Source organism: Alligator mississippiensis, chromosome 11 (genome assembly GCF_030867095.1).
Source record: "Alligator mississippiensis isolate rAllMis1 chromosome 11, rAllMis1, whole genome shotgun sequence".
NCBI lineage: Eukaryota > Metazoa > Chordata > Crocodylia > Alligatoridae > Alligator > Alligator mississippiensis.
The window spans coordinates 20,020,692-20,033,690 of NC_081834.1; the positions used below are offsets into that span (position 1 = coordinate 20,020,692).

Genomic DNA, 12,999 nt, shown 5'->3' on the forward strand with positions numbered 1-12,999 from the left:
GAATGTGGCACATTCCTCTACCTTGGATCTCTTGAGCATATTGCAGCAAGCTACTTCCTGTCCTCGTTGTGGCTGGACATTGACATTTCCCTTATCCTCCTGCTTTATCTGTGGCAAATTAGGTTTGTTTTTCATGTCTGAGGCATCTCTGGTAGTAGTACGAGAGGGTGGCTTACAATCTTAGGAGTAGGTTAGGCAAGCGCTTGTTTACACATGGATGATCCTGCCGTGAGCGGGGGTTGGACTAGACGACCACCTGAGGTAGAGCGGGTAACTGAAGCGCTCTGATTTGCTGTATATACTAGTGCTGGGAGGCACGTTTGGATCAGTGCTCCAGTTTAAGCTTCTGATGGAGCTGCAAGCTTTGGAGTACCAAGAGCCAACGGTCTAAGCAGTGCAGCTCCTAAGCCGGAGTAGCTCATTGCAAAGCAGTGCTTTTCCATGTGAAGGAAATAGTCTGGCAGGTTTTGCTCTCCAAAAACAGGCTCTGTCTGCCAGGCTCAATCCAATTCTCTCTCTTTTGCTTGCTTCCTACAGGCATTTGTTAAAGTATCTTCTGGCTTAGTTACTCCTCCAAGAAATATACTTATCTCTTAATGTACATCTTTCCATATGGTACCTGAAAGATAACCCCTGAGGCCACAGACAGAAGGCATGCTTGTCACATGATTGGCCCCTGGAAAATGCTCTACAGCCACACCATGACACATGTGCATGGCTGCAGAGCACTTTTGAAGTGGTCAGTGGCATGACAAATTAACTCTTACTACTTTGTAGCATCTTGGGGAACTTGTGTTCCCTAGGGTTAATTTGTGGCATGATCAGCCCAGCCCCACCCCTGGGGCTGTCAGCAGGAAAGGAGTAGGGAAGGAGAAGCCAGCAGCAGTGACCTGCCAGCTGGGGTTTGTCCAGCCTGAGCTGGAGGTGGGGCGAGTGGATCGGAGTGCCCCCCCCAGCTTCCCCCCCACCCCAATCCCTTCCCTCCCCTGGTTCAGGCCACGCAAGCCTTAGCCTGCAGGTCACTGCTGCTGTCTTCCCTTTCCCCCACTCCCCCCTCTCTTTCTGCTGACAGCCCCAGAACGGGGAGGGGGAGGGAGAGGGGGCAGGCTGGGGAGAGAGGTGGCTCCTCAGCTAGCTGCTCCCCTAAAGTCAGGCTCCATATCCTGCCCCCTTCCCCACAGGTGAGTCTGTTGGGTTGTGGGGGAGGGGGATTGCACTCACGGCACTTTATGTAAAGCATCATGAATTATAGCAGGGCCCTGCACACCTGTGAGCACCCTGAGTGGAGGTCGAATTAGTGTTAACCAAATGTGGTATTTCCTCAGCACCCATAATGTGTGTCACCTTTTTAGTTTAAACTCAATATACCCATGTTCTTTTAAAAGAAAGCATATCTAATAAGTATTATTTGTTTCATTTCAGTTGCAACAGCTATTGACAGACCTTCCCCATGATATGCTGGATGATAGTGGAGACCAACTCTCCAATTACTCGGACTGCAGTGTACATGAGGATGAAGAACAGTAAGGCCTGAAATAGTTCCAGTACATTTTGTTTTGCACACTTTTTTTTTTTTTTAACTGAAACTCCAGCTCTTGGGAGCTGTTGTGTACTTACAACTTAGCCTTAAAGGAAAAGGGGAGTATGCCACAACTTCCAGTTCCATGACAAATCAAGTTCAGTGTAAAATAGTCCAGTTCTTTCTGAGACCATGTATGCAATATGTCAGATACCCCAGTAACACTGTTTCATGATGTGTTTTCTCTGTAGAGCACGTGAACCCTGGCAGCATGAAGGCAAGTGGAACGACCATCCACTGATCACTAATCCTCAAAATGTAAGTTTCTGGGTAAATTGTGATTTGATTAATTGGGTCTTCCAATTCATAATGAAGTTCATGATTAATTCCTAAGGTACAATTATTTAAAAACAAATAGTAAGACATTTTACCTACTTTGGAGACTGCATAGTCTTGGAGGGGGGAAAAATCAATACCATATTTACTTGAATATGAGATGAGGTCCACCACCCCCTACACACACACAATCATCATAGCGGGGTGGGGAAAGCCCTTCATTTTATAGCCACATACAGGAAAACCTTCTCATTTAAATACGTTGTGTGTCATGAAACTGTTCTGTGCTCAGTCATGGAAACCAGCTGAAGTTGATTGAATGCAGCCCATGCTGAGTATGCCCACAACCTACCACAAAGCTAAGTTAGTGCATCCCATCTGAGTACAGAAGTGGTTCTCTGTTTGTGGCCCATGGGCCCCACGCAGCCCAATCAGTAGACTGCTGTGGCTCAATGTTTTGAAAAACAAAACGTTTTTGAAATTGATACACAGGCAGTAAGTTGTTTGGGTGCAGCCCACATAATACCCTGAGAGCTGCAAGTATGGCCTACTATGGCAAATAAGTTGAGAACCACTGGAGTAAGGTTAGTGTCCATTGCACTCAGTCCCTCTTAGCACCGACTGTTTTTTCAGGTTATGGTGAGCCACTACATCAAATACATTTTGACTTGCTCTTCACTCCCAGAGCTGAGAAGTGCCTTTTTTCCCATTTCCAATGATTTATGTTTCTTTACCAGACATTTAAGGCTGGTAGTGTCACCAAATGTCTGTGTAGATGAAAGGCTCCGTTGCCTCCCTCTCTTGGCATGTCGCATGTGACTGGTATGGCCCTAACCTCTGTGGGGTGAAGCTGTACCTGGTGGTTCCATGCCTCATCTGCATGTACATTTTTGGAGCGTCCCAGGACTTGTGACAAGAACATCCAGTTCCAGTTGTGAATGGGGGGGCTAATTAGCACGCGCCTCCTTTTTGGTGGGAGGAGGTGGGGGTTGGGAGTGTGCACGTATACTGACCAGTGCTGGGTTGTGGGATCACCATGGCTTGAAATACTGCTGGCTCTGCTGGGGTGCAGCCCAATGAAGTATGCAATTAATCTTGAACCTTTTGGCTTTGAACTAATACAGGGGTGGGCAAAATGGTGGATCCAGCCAGCAGCTGGACTCCATTTCCCAGTGACTCCTGCCCATTGGCTGGGGCCAGCCTCCATGGAGACCTCAGCTGCAGCTGCGCTGTGATAGCACACAGCTGGGTTTGCTATGGAAACTGGCCCCAGCTGCGCTGGCAGTGCACGGGGCAGGGCAGGATGCTGCTCTGGAGCTGCTGGGATCTTGTGACGGGGGAAGCTTGGTCTGGGGCCAGGGCAGAGCCACTATCCACTGCCTGTATGCCCCTGCCCGGAGTGTGCCAGCTGCAGATCACAGCTCTGCCCTGGCCCCAACCAAGCTGCCCCTGCCACAAGATCCCAGCAGCTCTGGAGCAGCCCACTGCCCTGCCATGTGCCCTGCCAGCATGGCTGGATCCAGTCTCCATGGAAACCCCAGCTTTGTGCTACCACAGAGCATCTGGGGTCTCCATGGAGACCATCCCCAGTCATGCAGGCAGGGGCTGCTAGGAAATGAAATCCACTGCTGGCTGGATCCAGCCTGTGGGACAGACTTTGCCTGCCCAGGAGTAATATGTATAGTTTATACTGTGTACAAGTAGGTATAAAGGTGCTGCTCAAAAGTGTGTTATGGACTACCTGTGCTGAAACTTGTAGTAGTTTGCAAAAAAGGTAAAATGTATCAATTTTGGATAAACTAAGTCTCTAGGCATCCATGGTCACTTGCATATATGCAAATCTTTGGAGATATTTTTATTTCAAAGTCAGTGTTTTTTGATCCCTTGTGTTTCAAATTAGCCTCTGCTGCACCCTCTGCCCCCTTACATGTCACATGTAATTCATTTCCACATGCTTGAGGAAGGAACAGAGCCTGAGCAGGGGCTGACAGTCAGGAGGAGGAAGGGGCTGCAGGTGGAAAAAGTTGGTTGGGGGAAGAGGGCAAGGGGACCATCTCTCTTTTCCTCCCTCCCCCCCCCCCCCCCCCCCAATTATTTCCTTTGCTGTAAGCAGTAGGAGGGCAAAATCAAGATGGATCTCCGATAATTAGATTCTATACTTGGAAAATTATAACCAATCTCTACATTTTCCATATGTGTGTGTGTGTGTGTGTGTGTGTGTGTGTGTGTGTGTGTATATATATATATATATATATATATATATAAAAAAATCGAATTATTGCAGGGTGTCTTAAATTCAGGGTCATCTTAGATTCAAGTAAATATGATAATTCATGTTAGGAAGGCTATTAAGTCTTTAATTTGTTCATAGGGCTATGAACAAGGAGAGAGGTTGTATCCTGATCAGTTCCTATATGACCGAGGCAACAATCATGGTGAAACGCATGCCAGTAATTGGACTGACCTGCACAATGAGGATGAAGAGAAATGCACGTATGAGATTAAAGGGAGTTATTCTGGCACCCGTAGTGAAGCAGATGACACATACCTTGGCAGAGATGGTTATAATGCACCAAGTCACTACCAACAGAACAGTGTGTACCATCTCCCAGACAACTTTAGACAGTACACAAATGGCCATAAGCAGGAATTTGCTGGCCATAACCAGCAAAGCAAAATATTGAATTTTCCTGATGCTCCAAAGGAACATCCTAAGGTACTTTGAAAACTGCTATATTTTTTTGTGCTAAGACTTCATTGATTCATCCATTGATGCTAGACTAGTAATTAATCTTGGCTGAAAACGCATTTCTAGATGTCAGGCAGTAGGCAAGGGAAGATGGCATTTGGAGACTAAATGGTTGAGACACATGAGTTTTCATAGGCAACAACCTACTTTGTTAGATGCTAACGTCTGCTTAGCATCTGACAAAGTAGGTCGTTGACTATGAAAACTCATGCTTCTTCCAAGCAGTTGGTCTCTAAGGCTGCGTCCAGGCTAGCGCAGCTGTGCGGTATGTGGTGTAGCAGACATGTCTATGGTGCCACATGCTGCATGTTCATTTGGTTTCTGCACTGCAAGAGAGCAGTGCAGAGGGTTTTTTTGACCCCTGAATATCCAGGGGCTACAAAAACCTGCAGAGAAAAAAAGCAGAGCGGCACACGTATTGGCAATGCGCACTGCTCTAAAAGCAGAGCCGGGCCGTCTGGAGCTGTGCTGCAGCTGCCAACAGCCAGGCTGTGTGTGGCAGAATTGCTGCTGCTGTAACCCCAGGAGGCCCCGAGGACCCTGAGTAAGGCTGCTGGGGTCAGCCCAGTGCTGGCCCCAGCCTCCCCTATCACCCCCAGGGTAACTTGCCATGTGCCATAGCATGTGTGGCATGGGTGTTCCCCCAGGGACAACTAGTGATGGCACAAGGTGTGCCACTGCTAGTTGTCCCTGGGGAACCAAATGTCCATACCACATGTGCATATAGGCTAAGATGTTAACCTGCCCTACTTCCTGCCTGACCTAACCTCTGACTTCTAGTTGGAAAGATGAGATGCTTTTGTAGGCATATCTATCGCATTGAAACAGCTGAGACTCAATTATCTGAGCTGTTGCTTATAGAAATGTAATGGCTTTGTTTTTATTTATAGAAAAACTAACTAGCACAAACTAATAGTAGATGTGCTGTGCTTCACAGTTAATGTAAACTTTGATTATAAGGCCCTGATTCAACAAAGTGCTGTTCACTTAAGAGCTTTGCTGATATGGAGCCTTAAGAGCTACAAAAACTTATAAAAACTTGTCAATCAAAAAGAAAAAAACTTCTGCCATGAAGTTGGGGAAGGGAGTTTTAATTTATTTATTTATCATCACAACAGCAATTTGGTACCTCTGAAGTTGTTAGCGGCCAACCAGTGGAATCTTACAAAGTCACATATAAGCCATATAAAAATGGCCTTCAACAAAATGTCCCTGTAAAACAAGGAACAAGAAGAACTGAAGCATTTGAAGAACTACAACGGGAATTTTTGGGTACTGATGAGAGTAAGTGTAAACTAACAAAGCTTGAAATTATGGTGAAATCTTTATACCACAGAAATTGGTGGCAAAATTCCCATTTGAATTCAGTGGAGTCAAGATTTTATCCTTAGTCTTTGTTAAATTGGAAATCAGAAAAAATACATTAATAGCTTAGATGTATGTAAACCTTTATTGCACTCAAAATTTATACTGAGGGTTAGTTCTCTGAGTTAGTCCTCATTTCTTCCTATTGCAGTTTTATTTTGATTTGGTGTACTCAGTTTTGAATAATCAAAAATACTTTTGCCCAGATAAAGAATCTGTATCTCGCTAGTTGCTCAACCAAGTACTGCTGATGTCACTCAAGCTTATTGACTGAACTGGAAGTGAGAGCGCTGTACACTTTCTGGGGTTTACTCTGCTCCTTGCAAAATTAGGCATTGAATAGGACCAGCCAGTAAATGAATGTCAAATCTGTAAGTGTAATGGAGAACTATTAAAGCCCTTGATGAATGTGTAAAGGAACTGTGAATTTACACTGTGCCATTGTTTTCCCCTGAAATCTGTGTTACTTTGATTCTCCAAGTGGAGTTCCAGCTACATGTGCAATTCTTATCTACTTCAGGTTTGTGTTTTGGGTGCCAGCAATGGATGTGACACTGAAGAGAAGGCAATTGCTTTCTGTTCGAAAGGTCTTTTATACTATAAATATTTAATGTATGTTGCAGTAACTGACTTGTCTGAAAGTCATGCCTTCATCTTGACAGATTCTTCAGACAATATGCAGATTCTTCAGCTTCAGGTTCTTAATAAAGCAAAAGGAAGGCAACTGGAAGAACTTAATGAAAAGCTGGAAAAGAGCACCCAGCAGATAAGGTATCTGAATCATCAACTTGCAATGGTCAAAGGTATGAAGTTTACATAGACCTTTAGATTATCTCAGTTAGTTCTAGAAATTAATGAATTATTATATGTTCCTTCATTCTTTTATAACATGTTAGCTGCAAGCTGACCTGGACAGGTTGGACAAGTGGGCACAGAAAACAACAGAATGCAGTTCAACAAGGAGAAATGCAAAGTGCTGCACCTAGGGAGGAAAAATGTCCAGCACACCTACAGCCTAGGGAATGACCTGCTGGGTGGCACGGAAGTGGAAACGGATCTTGGAGTCCTAGTGGACTCCAAGATGAACATGAGTTGGCAGTGTGACGAAGCCATCAGAAAAGCCAATGGCACTTTATCGTGCATCAGCAGATGCATGACGAATAGGTCCAAGGAGGTGATACTTCCCCTCTATTGGGCACTGGTCAGACTGCAGTTGGAGTGCTGCGTGCAATTCTGGGCGCTGCACTTCAAGAAGGATGCGGATAACCTGGAGAGAGTCCAGAGAAGGGCCACTTGTATGGTTAAGGGCCTGCAGACCAAGCCCTACAAGGAGAAACTAGAGAAACTGGACCTTTTCAGCCTCCGCAAGAAAAGGTTGAGAGGCGACCTTGTGGCTGCCTATAAGTTCATCATGGGGGCACAGAAGGGAATTGGTGAGTATTTATTCACCAAGGCGCCCCCGGGGTTTACAAGAAACAATGGCCACAAGCTAGCAGAGAGCAGATTTAGATTGGACATTAGGAAGAACTTCTTCACAGTTCGAGTGGCCAAGGTCTGGAACGGGCTCCCAAGGGAGGTGGTGCTCTCCCCTACCCTGGGGGTCTTCAAGAGGAGGTTAGATAGGCATCTAGCTGGGGTCATCTAGACCCAGCACTCTTTCCTGCCTATGCAGGGGGTTGGACTCGATGATCTATTGAGGTCCCTTCCGACCCTAACATCTATGAATCTATGTTCCAACATACATGGAGATTGAGCTAGACTAGCAAATTCAGTTCAATAAAATACTTCTCTACTTCTTCATGTTGGACACACATTGATCAGTGTCTAATCTTAATGATCACGGATTCAATTATTCTACTGTAATACTAATCCCATTCCAAATCTATTTACTGACATAGCCTCTATTTTGCCACCAACCTTAAAGAGAAGTAAGTGGGTAGTATGTTCCTACCTGCTTAGCTATTGTCACTCTGTTTTGCTTTTATCTGAAGATAAGCCAATTACTTCCTCTAGATCTGTTAACTACATATTTTGGTTCTAGAGGCTGGTTCTTTCTTCACGAGCAGTTGACAATATCTCTGAACTGCTTCGACGTGCTTGTCATATGAAGGCCCAGATTCAGAAATTGCTTCTGGGTGGTACTTTTAGGCCCCACTTCAGGAAATAACTTGGAGAAATTAATAGCTATTTATTTGCTTTATTTTCATTTATTGTGTTGGAGTGGATTCAGCCATATGTAATCTGAACATTCTGGGGAAAATGTAGTCCTGTTGTACTAATGCCATAAGGAACTCAGGATTTGGAGCAGCACTGTAGAAACTCCTAGGAAGATGAAGAACCATCCCCAAAGGCCAAGCCTAAAAGTACAAAAAATTTAAGCAAAGCAAAGTTAAGAGGAGACACCGAAGTTATCAGATTGATAATGGAGATATTTTGTGGTCATCTTAATTTATTTTTGGGGAGACAGAAGTGAGAACAGGAATAAGAGCAAGAAAAGAAGGGACATGAATGAGGAGAGGAAAGAAAGAACAGAAATTTGGAGGGAGAGCATGATGGTAGGGGAGGGGGGAAGATGCCTAGATCAGGACAAAAAATAAAATTGGCAGACAGGAAATAGTGGCCAGATTTCAATCTCTACCATCCCTGGCTGTTCTGGGCAAACCTCTGTTACCTTCTAGGATGCCTAGTTTAGTTTGTGTGTGACAGAGAAGAAGATCCCACCAGGTCCTGGCTCCTGGTGCTATCAGAATGCGTTTTTCTTTTACTCAAAGCATAAATGGGCTGGTGTCCTTCTGGCTGTTGCTGGGAGGAGGAGGTGGAGTGGGTGGGGGAAGAGAGAGGTGCCTAAGGCATTAGTGAATGGAGTGCCAAATGAAAATGGCCCCCAAAAGGTGTGCTTGCAGCTCACACTGCTTTTCAATTATTTCTCTTTTATAAGATGAAAAGGATGGCTTGGCCCTCAGTCTCCAGGAGTCGCAAAAATTGTATCAAGAGGGAAAAGAACGGGAGGTACATCTTGAAGGTCAAGTAAAATCACTGGAAGCCCAAATTCAGGCTCTTGCTGCCAATGAGGAGAAGGTACTGTAATTATCTTAATATTGGTAACTGTGGGAAATTTCTGCTAGATGTACTTATTGGAAAGTAAATGTTAAGTGTAATCAGGACTAATTTATTGTTGTTAGGTGTCAAAATGTCAGGATTAGAGCGTGCAACAAAAGAATTGGTATGTTTAGTGAAAAATAGCTCGTGATCAAACCCATTAAAACGTGGAGACTGTTGATTATGATTACAACAGCCATGCATGCTTAAGTTGGTTGGGTCTTATGGTGACATATCTATGACTTTGAATATCAGAAATCCTATTTGATAAACTCTTGTTTTTGTATTTAAGTATCTTTAACTGGTGCATCTTGAGCATGTAGCATGAGAGAACACACATTTTCTGTAATAGCAAAACCTTTTAACATTTTATTCTAGGATCATTTTGTGGGGGCTAAAATGAGTCACTTCAGAGGTCTGACTGCTGTCAGCTAATGGAAGAAAAATACTGCAGTCCTTTGAAAGCTGTCAATAGCTTCTCTGATATAGACTTTCTTGGGCATTTTGTTTGTTGTTGGGGTTTTTTTCTGTTTGTCTTTGGCATGCCTTTGGATATTTTATAAGATTTTCACTGTTATAGCTCTGTCTCCGACTCAAAACAGGTTGTTTTCACTTTTCCTGTAGATAAATATATTGGAAATTCTGAATGTTTGTGCTGTCTGGCAAACATGCACATCCTTCAGCTTTTCTTCCATCCTCCCTTTTGAGGTAGGATGGAAGTTGCTGTGATTTTGGACATTAAAGAAACCTTGTTGAAGAGTGGTGACTGTTTTTAACAGTGTTAAGAAGCATGTGACATCTGCTACCTGATGTAGCATAAACAGAGCTTGTGAAGTTGGCTACTTGTCACAGGCAAAAGTGGCAAATGGAAGGCTTTAGGAAGTCCGGGGATCTTTCTTTTTTTAAGTAGTTACTAATCCAGTGGCTAGATTTGTGCAAACCTAATGCATAGCTATCAGTGCTGAGCCTGGTAAAGAGATGGAAATAGGGTAACTTGTAACTTCAGCACCCAGAATGCTGGTGCTGTTAAGTCCCAGAACAGTGCCTTGGATTGCTTTCATGGATATGTGCAATTCCCCTGCCTTGTTGCATCTAGGAAAAAAACAAGGCACAGCATTTCCATATCATGTCCCCTTGTTGGCACAGCATAATTCACAATGTCACCTTGCAAGGTGTGTCTTGTGACAGGGTTTTGAGCACCTCCTGCCTGGCTCCACTGGTGTGGCCTTATGAAATGCATAGTCATCTATTTGTGCTGCTCTGCTTGATGCAAGGAGCAGAGTGATTGTGACTTGGATGCTATCACTTGACTTAATTAAGTCAGTGGGAGCTTGTTTTGCAAAAGAGTGGTGGTTGATTTAAGGTGTGTGGGGACAGAATTACATCTTGCCTGTCTGGAAACATGCTTTGGTCACTTCTGAAATAACAGAATAAACATGCATGATTTTGTAGGATTTTTAGATTTCTTCATAAAATTCCTAACTCCATTTTGCTAAGGAAGGATTCTGTGATTTTTTTGTTCTTTTAAGTACAATGTATGCTTCCAATTTGCAAATGCAGTTTGCAGCAGCTCTTTAGGTGTAGACATGCAAGTAGAACTTTCAGCAAAGTCAATCTTTTTTGGAAGAGGATGCATTTAGAACTGACTTGAGACCAGTCTCTTATTTTTACTTTGACTGTGGGTTCTTGTAATTGCTGTCTTGGGTGCAGACTCTTGCCCACCTTAGTTGGTTGGGGAGGAAGAGGAAATGGGCAGACTCTCAAAAAGAGATGGATCTTATGAAGTATTTGGGAACAAGACAGTAGTCAGTGTTTGTAGCTTCCCTTAGAGGTTCTACGGGTGGAAGATACTTTAAAGATATGTCCAGGCTCCATAGGAGTTCTGCTGGCAGAGATCAAGGTCCCAGGACACCAACTACTATTTCCTCCTAACTAAATGGCACTTAGGTTTTAGCATTGATTTCTTTGTTTCCATAATGCAGAGTTTCTGTAGATTGTGTTTTGTTAGAATACCAGGTCCCACATAGTTAACAGGGGAGTAATTGTTTTAAAATGCATGTTAATTTTGGCTTCTTCTTAACCAAAGTCACTTTTATAGTTTTTTAATGTACTTGGTATCTTGAAGCTGTGTTCAAGTACTGTGTAATGGGTTTCTACAGATACTCAAGCAATCCAAAGTAGCAGAAGTAGCCATGGAAAGCATGCAGCAGCAGCTGTTAGAACTTCAGCATTCAGACTCTCTTCAGCGAGCCAGAGAGCAACATGAGACCATTGTAGCAGCACTCAAGCAGAAGTACGAAGAGCAAGTATTATCCTTGGAACAGCAACTTGACACTACAAATTCTACGCTACGAGAGCAGGTTAGGATGGATTTTTTAGGACACTGAATATTTTACCAATACAGAAATCTGTACTAGATCCACTGTCTTCTATATCCAGTCCTTCCTAAAATTGCCTTGAATCCCAATTTTGTCTTCCAATTGTTGACACCATAGAAAGCGAAGCATGCACACACATCCCATGTAAAACAAACACTGCATGGTGATAAACCTCCCAAACCAGTGGCTTTGGGAATGCTCTAGTATGATGTAGCTGGAACACCACACTATGTGCGCATACTTCTTACAACAATACGTTAATAGAAGTATGGTGAGAGGGGACCTGAGCAGATCATCTAGTCCAACCCCCTGCCCTAGGCAGGAATGAATACAGGGCTCTTATGACCCCTACTAAGGTTAAGCTCAAATGACCCCAGCTAGGTAGTTATCAAGCCTCCTTTTAAAGACTCCTAAGGTAGAAGCTAGCACCACTTCCCTTGAAAGCTGGTTCCAGATCCTGGCTGCCCTGACTATAAAGTAGTGCCTCCTGGTGCCTAGCCTGAATCTACTCTCAATCAACTTTTGGTCGTTGTTCCTTGTTACTTCAGGAAGTGCTTGGGGGAACAGGGTCTCACCCAATCCCCTTTAGTTCCCACTGGTAAGTTTATAGATGGAGTTAACAAGTCTTTCAAGTAACTAGATTTCTGTGATTTATTCCAATTGATATAACATTTGCTAGGTTCATGTTGTAGTCCATTGTGTTTTGTACAACGCTCCTAAGGCATTGTCTTAGTTACGTGCCATCAGGAATTTTCAAAGTAAACTGTGGTCTGACCACTCCACAAATTGAGAGCCAGTAATTTTCCTTGTTTAATTCCTTGAAGTGTTTCTTATCTGTAAACTTAAAAAAAAAAAAAAAGCATTTTTACAAAAAAGAGGCATTTCACTAAGGTATTTGGAGCACTAGCTGGTTAATGATTATGAACCAGATCGCTCTAACATAGTTGCAAGCGTTCTCATTGCTCTGGCTTTGCCTTCACTGAAAATAGGTAGGGGGGGAGAAAACTGTATGGCCAAGATACAAAAATTTATGGCAGACATGAGGCACTACACCTTTCACCTCATGAGTAGCAGGCAGGGGGAAGGTGGTACGCTCCATCAGAGGGAACGTTTTAGCTGCTACATGCTGTTAAGTCCTTCAGTGCCTTGTCAGCACTAAGACTTGCATCATACCTGCCACCCACATGTAAAAATGCTTTTTTTCTGGTAAGACATACCTGTACATACATACTGTGAAAGAGCTTTTCAGTTGGGGTTGATGTTTCAGGCTTACTGAATCAAATGATACCTTTCTGAAGGATCTTGTCAGCCTTTCACCAGTATGTATTTAAAATGCACGCTTTTCATAGGTTTCATAGGCATTAGGGCTGGAAGGGACCTCGGAAGATCGAGTCCAGCCCCCCGCCCAAAGGGCAGGACGTCAGCTGGGGTCATAGGATCCCAGCAAGATAAGCATCCAGTTTCATCTTGAAGGTGTTCAATGAAGGCGCTTGAACAACCTCCGGTGGCAGGCTGTTCCAGACCTTGGGGGCTCGGACAGTAAAGAAATTCTT

The 12,999-nt window shown here is 43.8% G+C and overlaps 1 protein-coding gene across 4 annotated transcripts in view; it reads left to right on the plus strand.

The window, feature by feature from the left end:
- The window catches only part of CEP152 (centrosomal protein 152), a 53,351-nt gene that overhangs the window by 10,639 nt on the left and 29,713 nt on the right, over positions 1–12,999 (plus strand). For 3 of the 4 annotated variants that reach the window (XM_014606063.3, XM_014606062.3, XM_019477870.2), the window contains 7 exons: positions 1,423–1,523; positions 1,771–1,837; positions 4,227–4,571; positions 5,723–5,888; positions 6,632–6,772; positions 8,908–9,047; positions 11,228–11,428. In XM_014606063.3, coding sequence (XP_014461549.2) covers positions 1,423–1,523; positions 1,771–1,837; positions 4,227–4,571; positions 5,723–5,888; positions 6,632–6,772; positions 8,908–9,047; positions 11,228–11,428 — 1,161 coding nt within the window. Of the gene's footprint in view, positions 1–1,422; positions 1,524–1,770; positions 1,838–4,226; positions 4,572–5,722; positions 5,889–6,631; positions 6,773–8,907; positions 9,048–11,227; positions 11,429–12,999 lie in introns of those variants that run through there. The other variant, XM_059714654.1, reaches the window with a different exon arrangement.